General features: G+C 37.6%; 1 protein-coding gene across 3 annotated transcripts in view; it reads left to right on the forward strand.

Moving 5' to 3' along the window:
• Nucleotides 1-2: 2 nt before the first annotated feature.
• cdk14 (cyclin dependent kinase 14) overlaps nt 3-14,965 on the forward strand; it is a 116,096-nt gene continuing 101,133 nt past the window's right edge. For 2 of the 3 annotated variants that reach the window (XM_056761725.1, XM_056761726.1), the window contains exons 1-2: nt 3-404; nt 6,220-6,251. In XM_056761725.1, the coding sequence (XP_056617703.1) occupies nt 311-404; nt 6,220-6,251 (126 nt within the window). In that variant the 5' untranslated portion in view covers nt 3-310. Of the gene's footprint in view, nt 405-6,219; nt 6,252-8,000; nt 8,085-14,965 lie in introns of those variants that run through there. The other variant, XM_056761730.1, reaches the window with a different exon arrangement.

Below are 14,965 nucleotides of genomic sequence, written 5' to 3' on the forward strand. Positions count from 1 at the left end.
CCCTTGTGGGCGGGGCTAACTCTCAGCGCCTCACCTCGCTCTCTCAAGCAAACGGAGAGAATCGTAAAATGACATCCAGATTTCCAGAGAGAAGAGCAGGAAAACCGCAGCGTTCAAGCACACAGTCGTGAAGTTTTCCTGCTCACGTTACTGCGGATTATTACACCGGCAACAGATATGTAGTCTGTAGTCAACACGTTAGAAATGTGTTTTTAAAAGAAAGTAGCGCGCGGTGTCACACAACAGTTTTACCTCAGGATTTCATTCCCGCTTTTTAACTCCTCCAGCAGGATTTCTGAGTCCCGTCGACATGTGTGATCTGATGCCCGCGGCTCAACCGGCCGAAAAAATCGGCAAAATGAAGAAATTAAGGAGAACTTTGTCGGAGAGCTTCAGTCGCATCGGTGAGTGACGATGGTATTGTTCACTGGAGCTGCTGCTGGTGTCACTGACAGTGGAGGCGAAAGTTTGCGTTTGGACTGTAAATCATCTTTAAATCCTCCAAGACAAGCATTCAAACATTTAAATGACGTCTGCGTGAAAGATTTATAAAACATTTCTCTTGACTTAAAGTGCTATTAAATGCATCAGTTGCCTGCATTTTAAAGACTATAATAGACTTAAAGTGCTTTTATCTCTATTCGTCAGAGACTGCAGATATATGATGTAGAGATAATGCGGATCGTCATTGATCTCATTGACCTTATGCACATCATATGCAACACATACACGCGTTTTCTCTACGATTATCTGTGTGATCTGTTTGATATGAAGCTGCTCAGAAGTTCAGATGTGACTCATGTTTATGATCTTCATATATTTGGAGGATTGATGCTTAAAGAAAACACAGTTTTAATCAAACAGAACACTGGAACATCTCAGTTGCTTCTCGAAGACACCAGTGAGATTTGAAGGAGACCAAATGGAGACTTTAACCTTCGGGTCTTAATCAATGGTTGATATATGGATTACCATTGTGCTTAGATAGCACTATATGGTGTTTTAAAGAATGCCAAAATGTAATGATTAAAATCCTTTTTGGGGGATTTGAACAATCATACATCTGTCATTTATTACTGACACACAGTTATTGTGTTGGTTAGGTTTAAGCTGAACAACTTTAGTGTTTTGGACATTGTGACTGATTCATAAAGGACAGACAGTCTAGATCAACGGTCTTCAACTACTTTTCATTGCGGCCATATCATCATTTCTTCTGTTATTTTGCATTTCTATTATTTATTGCATTTTGTTCCTTCTATACTGTTTTTCATATTGCCTTTTCAATTGTATTTTTCCTTAAAGGGACAGTTCACCCAAAAATGAAAATGTTGTTATCACAAAAGAAGATATTTGTAAGAATGTCAGAAAGCAAACTGATCTCATCCATCACTGACTGCTATAGTATTTATTTTCCCTACTTAAGTGAATGAGGGATAAGATCTGTTTGCTTGCTGACATTCTTCCAAATATCTTACTTTGTGCTTAGCAGAACTAAGACATTTATACATGTCTGGAACAATCTAAGGGTGAGCAAATGATGACAATTTTTCTTTCATTTTTGGGTGAACTGTCCTTTTCATGCGTTATTTTACCCTAAAATAAGATTGCTGTAATTTACTCACCCCAGTACTTCCAAGATGTGGGTTGTATTTAATTTTTTCTTTATGAAGATATTTGGTTGAATTAATGAAAGTCAAATTAATAAAAGTAAAAAACCCTAATACATTCAGCACAAAAGTAATCCCCGCCCATTGACGCTAAACTGGCCTCTTATGAAGCAAATAAGTTGGTTTGTGCAAGAAACTGAACGCTATTATCGTAGATATGGGTATTATCGCATCTTCTGGTGAATTCTAATCGCATTCATGTGCCCCATGCTCTTAGAATGGGTGATCCTTTGAAGTGCAAGTTCTGGAGGGAGATGAACAGCTGTTTTTCGTAAATATAGCCCTTTAAATCATACATGTAGTAATAAAAACAACATAAGTTTTCCCTTATCTGAGACAACAGTTCACATGGTGAAGTACTCTTCCTGCTGTTACTTTCAAGGGCAAAAGACGCTGACTGCCCGTGGCTGTGGATTGCTAAATATAACATTGTAAATAAGATTATGTTTCTTGGACAGACTGATCAAATCACTTTATAAGACATCAATCGCTTATAAATCACTCAAAAAGAATTACTTTTGTATTGAATGTAACAGCATTTTGGACTATCAAAGATGTGGCGTCTCAGGATGTGCATTACTTAAAGCACATCGTTCTTAAAGTCTCTCCGCTTATTTAAAATGTTAAGGCGGGCCAGGAGAAGAGGATTGACGGGCCACATTTGTCCTGTTGACTTGCCCTGGTCTAGATCATACAGAACACTAAAATATCTCAGAGAGATGAGAATGAATTGAAACCAAATGAAGACGTTTGCTTAACCATCATGTTTTGAGATTGATTTGGATTTTTGGGTCTCAGAGAATTTAGTGGTTTATGTGTATATCTGTGAACAATCGTACAAACACATTTATAGATATTTTCAATATAAACCCCAAAGTCGTGTAACATTTATTTCGTTTAACGTATAGAGGATGAACGTTGAAATGATTTTCATGTAAGATCATGAAAAGCTTATTTCTTGGAGTGTCTCAACCCCTGAAAAGCAGTTAAATCTTCTATATTGCTGCAGGAATGTCTTACAATACACATCAACCACAACATTATCTGTTTAATATGTCTGTTTAGACATTTCCTTTACACGTTTATTTTAGGTATCTGGGGATTTTTGTAACTCAGATCTCTATCAAGTCTGATGTAAAATCGAGTGATGATGATATGGAGGCATTTATAATGTTGCTGTGCTGCAGTTTGATTTGCGATTCTCATTGTCTTGTAGTCCATGTCATAAAGACGTCTCTGTTGTGAAGCTGCAGTGGGGATAGAAAACGCTGCCTAGGGGTCTTTGCGTCTAAAAGATGCTGTCTGCCCAGATAATGTGCTTCATGATTGATGGACGCTGTTAAATGACTGCTTTTATCCAACCAGCACAGCACAAGTAACAACAGTAATATGATCTGATCATTGTGTCTTTGTGCAGGAATTAATAAAAATAGGATTTGTATGGGGTTTGTTCCAAAAACTAGTGAGCTGGATGGGCAGCGAATTCTTTTGATCAATTTCTGACCAAGACATTCCCACAATGCATTTCAAGAAGCTCAGTAGATAATTGTTGATTCTAGCCAGCATATATGGCAATATTTGGCACTAAGCTTTCTGTAGATATTCTGAGTGTCTGAGTGATGTTTTATTCTGCCCGTCACACACTCACTCCGCTCCACTGTGCTTTAGTCAGATGTCGTCTGAAGCATTTACAAAGACTTTCTTCTGTACGTGGCAGGGAATATTTTAAGCTTCTACGAGGCAAAAAAGTATATTTGTGCTTTTTTTCATTGAAGTTAACGTGTCGGCCCTCACCAAGACGTTGAACTGACTTGTCATAGTCATGATGATTCACTGTGTTGTAATTTTTCTGTAAAGTGAAGGGATTCGAATATGAACTATTTAAACAGTGACTGTCTTCAGACGAGAACAGCTCGGCATTGTCTCAAAACAATAGCAACATGAATAAATCATTTTTCAAGGGACATGAAATAAAGATGCTCTGTTTAACGGAGACGATCGCTTTGCATGGTTGAGCTTCATTTAATGATCTGTCGATGGAAAAACAGATCAAATGGCACAGAAATGTGAATATTTTCCATTTTGTAGGTCTAAAAATCTCTCCATTGCAAGACGTGCATTTATATTTTAAAGGGTAATTTGAGGATTTGAATCTAACTGTGCGTTTACACCGCCAGCGACCTCCAACGACAAAGCAAAGCGATGTCATTCATTTAAAAAAAGAGCCGGAGACACGAGCGACAGTGATCGGTGGCGACAGGAAGTGAGTGTGTCTAGCGACACGACAAAGTGGATATTTTCACAACTTTATGCAAATTATGAGCGACTTTCGGGAGCGACGTAAAGTAGTGAAGCTCATCATCCGTCTCTCGTCAGTTACTGCAGGGTTTGTTTATAAATGTCACTAGAGCAACCAAAGCTAGGAACGCCTTCTAATGACCTCGTAGCAAGAGACTAGGGACACCTAGGGACAGAGTCGCTGGCGGGGTGAACGCACAGTAAGCTTTAAACAGCATTTTACAGATACAGACAGTAATACTGAAGTTGCATAAATCCAAGACATTTATGTGATATTAGTATACAGCTTTATTTGACCCAAAGCATTACAGTATATTGACTCTGTGTCTCTGCAAACAGATACTGTATATATTGGTACTTTATATGCATTGATTTAATGTAAAACATTATCAATCATTTATAAAACAGATGTTTAGCAGAGGCATAAATGTTTGATATGGGTTAATGTTATGTCCAGGTCACATTAATCCCCAAATCAAAAAAAAAGAAGGAGAAATTACATGGAAAATTACATTAAAATAAGTCCTTTTCATCACTGTAATGAATCTGAAAATTTAAATGTATAATGTAATAATTTCTTTCATTTTTAATTATTGTCAAACAGAGGTCACATTAGATTCTCATTACAGCTGTTTTTTATATTATTATGTGTATTACTATCGTGCTCTAATACATGGTTTAGTTTATTTAAACTAGTGGTGGGCATAGATTAATTTTTTTAATCTAGATTAATCTAGATTAATTCCAAGATTAATCTAGATTAATCTAGATTAAAATGGCTCATTTGAATTCTGCCGAAGGCATTCAGAATATGTGTGCTACCCAAATAATGACTAAAAGTAAGTCTTTGAGAACGGGTTTCTCAAGCCAGGTGGCGCATTAGACCAGGGGCTCGTCTCCTGTTTCCAAAATGCATCACAAACTGCTTGAGAAAGCTGTTCTACTATGATAATTGGTGCTGAAAATTTAATTATGTTCAATAAGATGAACTTGTGTTTACTTCCGCATTAGCTAAGGGATGATTTGCGTTTAGGTGGTACTTGAGACCGGAAGAGCTCCTACAGTACATTTACATTTAGTCATTTAGCAGACGCTTTTATCCAAAGCGACTTACAAAGAGTGAGGGAGCAACAAGCGATATGTCATACAGGAGCCATAATACATTAGATCTCAATACAAAGTTACTGGTTTCAACTAAAGCTAGACCACTACCTGTTGAGAGAAAGTGTTTTTTTTAAACCAATTCCGCATTGCACAAGGTGCAAACAACCTTAGTCTTGTTGATGTTTCTATTGGGAAGCTTCTTAATAATTTATATTCCCTAAAGCAAACCCGGCGGCTTCATAGCTGCATCCATGTTAGCACGTCACTTTTGATGCGGTAATTTCACAGTAACGTTATGTTGTGTTCAGACCAAACGCGAATGGCGTGTCAAACGCGAGTGATTTATATGTTAATGCAAAGAGGCAATAGACCTACTTGCGGCGCGAATCGCGCGAATGAAGCCCTGGTTATGAGATGATGAGGCGGCTTCTGCTTCCGCGAATGACGCGAATGACGCGAATCACGCGAGTTGAAAAATCTCGTTCTCGCCCCGTACAGTGCAGTTAAGCTGGTATACATTCGCGCTAAAATATCAAGGTGAAAGTCATCATAGCTTGCGTAGTATAGACCCAGCTCCCAACCCAACTTTGAGAATAGATTAACGGCGACATTTTTTTTAACGCGCGATAATAGTCTCACTGCGTTAACGGCGTTAACGCCGTTAACGGCCCACCACTAATTTAAACACAATACAACTAATGCTACAACATGTACTGTTTAACATGTTGGGTTTATAATTGTTTATATGGTCTCCCACTTCAAAGTCGCTTTGGATAAAAGCGTCTGCCAATTTAATAAATGTAATGTAAATGTAAATGTACAGTACAATTTAAATAATATATAAGTATTTAAAAATATTGCATTATTGAAAATGGGGGGGTGCAGAAAATACAGAAGGCCTCACAAATAGTTTTCTTTATTTGATGAAATCATTTTTTTTTTTTGATTGTGGGTGAAATATGACCCGGATGTGTTTGACAGGTTTATTGGACTTTGACCCAGGATGAACTTAATCTGAACGCAATTTCAAAATGACTCATTACATTTCATGTGCATGTGAGAAATACCCAATGACCCCATTTTGTGTTAATTTATTCAGCGTTTAGTGAACTAAATGTCTGATATCATCTCTCTTTTTCCCCTCAAGCATTCAAGAAAGAAGACAGCGGCTTTGATGAGGTAAGACGTTATATTTGTGTATTTGTTGGGATTGTTGAAGAACACCTCTCTGACTCTTGGCTGTGTTATTATTGGGATGTAGTGTGTTTGGGTTGTGTGATGCAGATCTTTGAGTTTTCTGTGGAGGTCTTTAGGGTTGACATGTCAGTTGTGATTGTTTGTGAGATGTTTCATGGTTCTGTTGCTCTTTTGTGCCAAGACACCAAATCCTCTTTTCTTCCATTATCTGTGGAAACAGGCCCTCGAGTGATATCAAAACATGATTTGGACACTCTTCATGAGATTTCTTATTTTTGTTGACAAGTGGCTGAAGGTTTGGGTCATCTGTGCGGCTGTGAGGCGGGTGAACGTTGTGTCCTCTGGATAGTTTATTTCACCTCAGGGATTATCTCTGTGTTTACACCTCACCTGAGGTTTTCATGACCCGTGTTCCTGACCCGTGTTCCTGCTCATACTGTGATGTCACAGTGTTCTGCTGGTGTCCATGTATCTTGAACAGCATTACTGAGACATTTGTGTCCGAATGCCCACAAGATCCTAGAAAAATAAAGATTTCATTACATATTCAATATATCTTTTAAATTCAGAAATCAGTAACTGTGATGTATTTTATTCAGTCAAACATGTCACACATCAATCTTCCGCTAATACTGTATATGATGATTTCAGTTGAAATATACATGATGATTTATATGAATATGCAGACTCAAAGGTGAAGGGTTTCATTTCTATTGCCAACTTCACAGTAGAGTTCCAGTAGAGAATGCTGATGCATTAATCTAAACGCTTTATTTAGCGAGTATTTTCTTGTATTTTTCAGTAAAATGGTGTGAGATCTTTATTGAACTCTGAAGCTTTGCTGCATTGATGCGCTTGGTTTCTCGCTGTCGTGCTCTGCAGTCACATCTGGTTAGAGCTGCATGAGCGTTTCTCTGCTCCCTGGAGACACGTAGGAAGCGCAGGGCATGCGGGTGACTCTTCGGCTCTCTCAGTGTTTCTCTTTGAAGACTCGTGTCTGTCGACACACGTGTTACATTTGCATCAGAACTGCAGAGGTGGCAGTAAATGTGAAACAGGTTCGCAGGTTTGCAGAGGTTTATTTCTGATCAGTCTTTCTCTTTTCTGACACGCTGTGCTTCAGTGAGACGATCTGTCGGCGAAATAACACAGTAACATATATATTTGCACATTTCTGATTCTATTGCCTTCTGCTGTCTACCTCAACACTGATCTCTTATTTAAACCTCTTTTTATCATAAGGGAACAACCTTTTCACTTCTTTTTATGTAAATACATAAAGCTGAAAACTGCATCAGATAAAAGCGTTTGTCAAATCAAACCCATTAATCAAATACAGCATGCTACTTGTCCCAGACCATTTTTGCTAAAGACATAAATACGACCACAAATCATGCAGCTTGTTTATAAGAAATGTGCGTATCCAGGCGTGTGGACTTTGAATGAAACTGTTAGACTTACACTAAGAAACCTGAACGTATCTGGAGATCTTTGACATTGCATGTTTTGAGAACACTGCGTTAATGTCCTTACAAGATATAAGAATAGTTGAATTTGGATATAATCTGTTGTTTATAGCTTTGCTCTGAGAATGTCTGAAACTGATATTGTTAGCTTGTTTCTCCACGAGAATGACGTTTGTTGAAATGATAAGATGTGAAGAGCTCTTCATGGGAACTGCTTAGCTCAGTTGGCTATAAATGGCTGCTGGCGCTAGAGAAACACGTAAGGAATCTGAAAGGAAAAGGGTTGTTTCCGGTCGCCGGGGTCTCAGAGAACCTCTCTCAAATCTTCTCTCTGTGGGGGTCTAATTCTGTATGTATGTAATGCACTGGACTGACATGCACGTGTGTGTGATGCATGGAAAATGACTCTTGAATCTTCCATTTGAATCTTTGGTTTTCAGTATTATTCACCAGCATTATGTTTGCTTATTAAATCACTCTGATAATTCTGAAAGATTGTAGAGTAAAGTGCTCTATTACATATTATCAAAAGAAGAGAATGTCACAGTCAAGTCTTTATTTTAGATTTAGATTTTTTCATTACAGCTTTAATTCCCCGATGTGTAATGAACTGAAGGATTTGTAATGATAAATTCCATCTGTCCGTCTCCTCCCTTCTTTTCTCCCCGTGCCAGAACTTCATTATTTATCCTCAGGTTTTCCACTTTCATTTGTTGTGATGTCAGTGTGTGAAATTAATTTATTAAATGTCCTCTTTCATCATTTGAAAAGCTCCCCAGTTGTTTGCAGAGAGTCTGGTCACGTGAAGCCATTTTTATAAATGATTTGGATGAAACATCACCTCATCTAAGCATCTCTTGTTTGATGTTCTGATATGAAATCTTTGGTCAGACCAGAAACAATTATGAAAGGGTTAATGTGGAAGTTTAAACGTTGATTTAATGTTGAGATGTTGGGTGTAGTAGTGATGTTGTTTTGTGCTGTATTCTGAGTCAGATAGTTCAGGGGAAATGTTCCACCCGAGGTTTCCAGGGAGAAAGTGTGCCAGTAAACCGCTGGCGTGTCTGAACTGAACTGCAGTGTCAGGATGTCAGCTGGCTCATCTCCTCCGCTTACAAACTTTTCCAGAAACCCAAAAATATTACGCAGCATTTCCAGGACAGAAGATCAACATGTCAGGTCACGGGCGGATCGCCAGCTAGAGGCGTGTTCCTCATGTCACATACCAAGTGACAATTTTATTGGACTGTCATCAGTTTTTCTCTTCCTTCATTAGTTTATAATGAAGTGTGAAATGCTATGTAAACATGATGAGGTTGTCGTATCATCCGTTATCTGTTTGTATATTTCAGTGTGAGGACTGGGTTTGTGTTGGCCTGTTTCCATCCGTACAGATGTCTGCTGATGACCATTTGGAGGGATGATATTAACCAGCCAAATACACTGAATACTTACTAACAGGCCTCGTAGACTCCGGCCTCTATCTGGGTCAGAAATTGTCAGAGGAATGGCATCTTTTCCTTCCAAAGAATACAGTGAAATGGTGGCCCATGTGTTGGATGATACAAGAGAAAAGAAAGAATTGTGTGTGTCGTGTTGCTGTTCAATGCTCTGTTGTGAAGTGATTCTGGTGAGGACCTCTGGTCTCTTTGTCCACCCTGTGTCATTGTGTGAAGATTGTACGGCATTTGTTTGTCATATTATGGTTTTAAAATCTGTGCTCACCAGTTACTCAGTCAAAGCATCTGCTAAACGACTTGATCATGAAGGAGAAAACTTTAGTTCAACCCAGGAAGTGGCACATTTGTCATGTTGACATTAAAATTGTCAGAAAAATGTACTTTTGCAGAGAACCGCATGCATACCAGGAAAGCTGCACATTTGACATGTTTTACCAGATCCGTTGACCTGCAGTGGAGTGAGAATGACATATTTGACCCCTTGCCTATCTTTGCGTCATGGCTTTATGAGGATCACATGGAGAGGCTCAGAGATGACGTATTTTTGAATGCAAAACCCGGAAGCGAGTTAAACTTTTAGGTCTTCCAGTTCCATCACTCCAATGTCTGTGGGTTTTTTAATGGGTTTTTGGTAAATCGCCCGAAATAAGGTCTGTGCTATATTAATAATTTATTTGTCCTCAAGGAGGAAATTCATTTTCTCAGGAGGGTACCTAGTAATGTAACATTACATATGTACATATCACAATACAATCAAAACACAGATCACAAAAATGAAAAAAAAACACAAAAGTACCGTAATAGCTAAAGTGTTTAAAGCATGTATAGCTGTTTGAACAAAACTCAACAGTCTTCTCACACATAGGTAGTCTATATGGAAGGTGTATAAAATACTGATAGAGTGGGTGAGCTGGGTTATTCAGGACTGTATGTGCTTTCCATATCACTTTGAAGATAACAGATTCTGATAACTAAGTAGTAGTTGGTAAATTCTTTGTTTGATTTACTCAGATGTGGTATGTGTTCAGAGAACATATTTCAGATGTAGGACGTGTTGATGTACAGATGCGCTGCTCTGATGCGGTGTGAGCAGTCAGTCAGTTAGCACAGAGCTCAGATTCATCCGCGCAGTGCAGCAGTGCCAAAGCACAACCCAAATTAAAAAAATTGCTCCACATATAACCGACATATTATGTTTCTAACTGACACAATGACAACTTCATGGACCTTAAAATTCTTAATAATATTTGCAACTGTTGTCACAAAAACATCGAGCTGGTCCGAGATGGTCTTGTAGACTTTACCTTTACCATGCTTGTCTATTATTTTCTTTCTGAGCTCCTCAGACAACTCTCTCCTTTGCTTTCTCTGGTCCATGTTCAGTGTGGTGCACACAATGATACCAAACAGCACAGTGACGACTTTTCTCCATTTAAATTAACTGAATGACTGATTATAAGATTGGAAACATGTGTGATACTAATTAAAGACACTTATTAGTTTGAAATATCACAATATTCCAATGATGTATTATCAGGTGGCATGAACCATTTTATCAATGAGCTTTAAGGGTACTAGGGACGTGCCCTACGACTTATTTAAAAGACATTTAAACAAAAGTTTTGTAACCGTGTAGTCGTCAGGCCTAAAACTAAGAATGGCCCAGAAAGCGGTCCTAAAACTTTGCATAGGGCATACAGTATGTAGATTTTAAAGACTAAAGAATATAGGGTATTTATCAAAGTGTTCATATTCAATATGTAATGTAGCTAAAACAGGCATATGTGCTCCACTTTCCTCACGTTATCATCATTAATATTTCTGTATTTGCTGATGCGCCAACCCTGACTGGATCATTTTAGTGGCTGCAAGAAGTGACGCGATGAGCATTTGTTTGCTCTGACTGGTCTGTGCCCGGCCTTAAAATATGTAGCCTTCACAAAAAACATTTTATTTTCTCCTTTAAGTCTGTTTTTCAGACTCTAAAAGTTCAATTAAATTTTAGTAATCAAATTAAATCAAATTTTATGAAAAGTGTGTCGGTTAGACTGAAATCATGAAACTTAAAATATTTAACAACAATTGAGTAAAAGTTTAAAAACTAATATTTCATTATTTGTTTATTTAAATGATGTTGAGTGAAAAAACATAACTTTTTTAATTATGTCGGAATTTAAGTAGCCTACAAGTTATAATTAGGGTAGGCCTAAAGCCTATCAACAAACACAATAGCCTAAATTATATCATGTTTCTATTATTTATAAAGCAATTTGTGCAAACTAGAAAGGGAATAGAAAGCAATGGACAAAAAGTACAGAACAAGCTAGCATTTGAACTTGTGCAGAGCGGATGAAAAAGCCACTCATAAAGCATGCTTACCATATTAGCCCATTTATAGAATATACATATAGGCTAAACACTCGAGTCCGCATGTGATTATGATGTTACTATTGTTTATACATGTTCTAATGTAAGCATGCTCGGATAAAAGTCGGCTCAATGTTTGTGAACAATAACTCTGTCTGAGGAATCTGCGCACACAGATAACAGTGCTAAGCGATCGTGTTTATTCAAGTGAGTTTTTTTGTGATAAACATTATAATCAAATAAATTTCAAAATTGTGTGAATCTAGAAGCTGGGACATTCTCATCTCTATTGAGTGTGCTCAAGATGCATTCACCGCATTTCAGCTCATTCTGCAACCAAATAACGTCAATCCATCTTTAAAAATTAAAATATTGAATTTTTTTATTAAGTAATTGTTAACATAAATGTATCTAGCTTTAGATCATTATGTAATTTTTCGCTTTATGCCTGGATTCCACGGTTCTATCCACATTTTCCGTATCGCGGCAATAAGAACCCAACACAGTATGGTTATACATGGCTCCAGTGAAATTATTGCTATGCCACTTTGATATGACTTTGATAATATGCTTAAATCCTATCCATCTTCCTCCTTCAAAACAACCTCACAATTAGTCTTTCAAGTGGTAATTTCTGAGCGTGCTGCATTGGCACAAAAGGAAATGCATGCTAGATCTGACGTTCCTGATATACACTATTCAAATACTATTTATAATAATTTTTTCAAACATGTTGTTTTAGTATGTAATTTAAAGGATTTCTAAACGAGACATTAAAGTGAAAGTCATTTAAATTATAACATTTTGTGTAATTTTGTGCAATCAACTGTTGTTTTCAATGTAGACTATTAGGAGCTTACCGTTTAAACGACTAGTCGATTAGTCCCGCACATCCCTAAATGGTCCCAACAAATTTGGGCACGTCTGTATTTCTGCTACTCGCATAGATATCTGGAAGCAGACAGAGATATAAAATGTGTAAATGTGTGTCTTGTGATGCTGATTTATGTATTGGTCTTTTGTCTCAGCAGACGTCAGACTTTTGTATCTGTATATTGAACTCCTGTGTGCTGGTCACTTTATACTGCAGTGGATCTAAAATTACTTCTTGATGTTCTGTGCCAGAATGCATTTGACCTCACATGTCACTTCATTTTCTTGTTTCCCTCTTTTGCCCGGACAGGAGTAAGATATTGAGCGATACCCTTGACTGCTCTCACCCTTTCTCTCTCTCTCAGGAGCCAAACGTCCTTATCCTGACCTGAAAGCAACATCACATCACTTTTTATTCACATACTTCATAAGAGTGCTTATCCTTTTATGGGACTTTCAGGGGTTATTTGTGTCTTTTAATGTGACTTCAGTGTGAACCTTTGGAGTATTTTCCATTTAATTCAATGTTTCTGTAGACGGAACATCTTTACAGTGGCTCTAAGGGACAAACAACTGCAAAAATACTCTATATTTGAGTGTTTATATCGATTACTACTTGTATAAGTTTACTACAAAAAACATGGGTACTTTGTGGTTACCTTAGTTTTTTTTGCACTTTAGGAAACATTATGGCCAAATAAAAAGTTCATTAAAATCATTGTCAATGTGATTGTTTTATATTGTCACCAGAAGCATCACTACACGTGTGAATGTTTGGTGAGTATTTGATATAACATACGGCAGTATGTTTGTATGTAAAGTGTCATTCATCTATCCATTGAGTGACAACTGTCCGTCAGCATTAATTGACAGCGTGTGGTTGTCAATCACAGAGGTTCAGACTTTTATCTGAAGCTATGAGGACCACAGCGGCACTGCTTCATGAGTAATCCCTGCCGGTCCTCATGACCTGTGTGTGCCAGCGTGGGTGAAGATCTCGTCTCATTAAAAAATGGTAGTTGTATAATCCGTACGTTAATTAACCTCCTGTAATAGCCCCTGGAGGACGTGTAGTTGATCAAATATTGCTGAGATATTAAAATGTAAAAGTAGCAGTCGAGCGGCCCATAGAGCTGCTGTCATTAGACGTGTGGTGATACTCAACAGGAAGTGGATTTCACATACATCATTTTGACAGGATTGACTCGTCCCATATGCTTCAGTGTTGTTTATCAAGATGTCTTTAAGGTGCTGCTTGACGGGTTTGTTTAATATATTCATTCATCTGAGATAGAGTATTTCAGGTCAATATACATATATATATATATATATATATATATATATATATATACATCCACATACACGACCGTTCTAAACTTTAGTTCCACTAAATGCTTCTCTTAAAAATATTCAATCTTAAAAATGTTTTGTTTTGTAGTTTTTGGTTAAATTTTCAAAAATTTTAGTTAATGAAAATGTTATTGAAATGGATGAGTTGGACTTAATAATGAATAATGAGTTCAGAAAAGATATGAACTCCTTTAATCATCCCAGGATGAGACCTCAAGAAACTGCTTGAGAAAAAGACGAGAACTTTTCTGTAAATTCTGTAAGATTAAATATAAGTTTTGATTTTTTCTGAAGTTACAATAGTGTTACACCATGACAAATGTTTATAATAAAACAATTCTCCACACTAAATGCGCGCGCAAAGCGACAATCCCATCCCGCCGCGTGTCGTGTCGCGTTGTGCTGGTCGAATCCAGTGTACATTACAAAGTTTTAATTGCTATTATTTTAAAATTCTATTAATTAAAAAATATCAATAGAGCAGCAGGTGACCCTAAAACTTGTATTTATTTATATATATATAGACCGATTCATCTGATGCGCGTGTGCCTGACCCTCATTTAACTTCTGGTCACCCTTTTGCTAGTATCTATTAATATAACTACTATTAATATATCCTGCAGTTTGGTGGCATTTGAAGAGCCCGTATGCTACACTGACATCTAGTGGTTGAGCTTGGTATCGCAGTCTACATTTATAATATTGGAGAGACAAGTTTAGCCAGGTAAAACTTCTTCTCGATTTCTTTTGCTTGTTATCAGAAATAATCTACAGTCGCTCTATTGTTTGTGAATGTGAACCGGAAGTTCAGTTGGGGTCACAAGAGTGCACATGTTATGGATGTAATGTTTGTTTATGTAGTTAAGATGAAACGTCTATATTTCAATGAATGTCATTGTCATTCAACTTTTATGGTAGTAGGAACACCTTAATTGTCTCAGTCTGCCTGCAGTGTGTGATTGTTGTAGATGGGATGCAGCGCAGCAGCTGGTGTCTATATTAACCTGCTGTAATTATCTAAGACTGATGAATGCGGCAGAACCCCTCCCAAATCACAGCCATCAAAATCTGCATTCAGGTCATTAGCGTGTGATATGTGAGAGCGGGTTCCTGGCCACGCTGCGGTCTGGAAATATTCGAAACGCTCTGGAAATGTCAAGCCTGGAATGTTTGTCGGGGC

The sequence above is a fragment of the Triplophysa dalaica genome, chromosome 12 (genome assembly GCF_015846415.1).
Source record: "Triplophysa dalaica isolate WHDGS20190420 chromosome 12, ASM1584641v1, whole genome shotgun sequence".
NCBI classification, from domain to species: domain Eukaryota; kingdom Metazoa; phylum Chordata; class Actinopteri; order Cypriniformes; family Nemacheilidae; genus Triplophysa; species Triplophysa dalaica.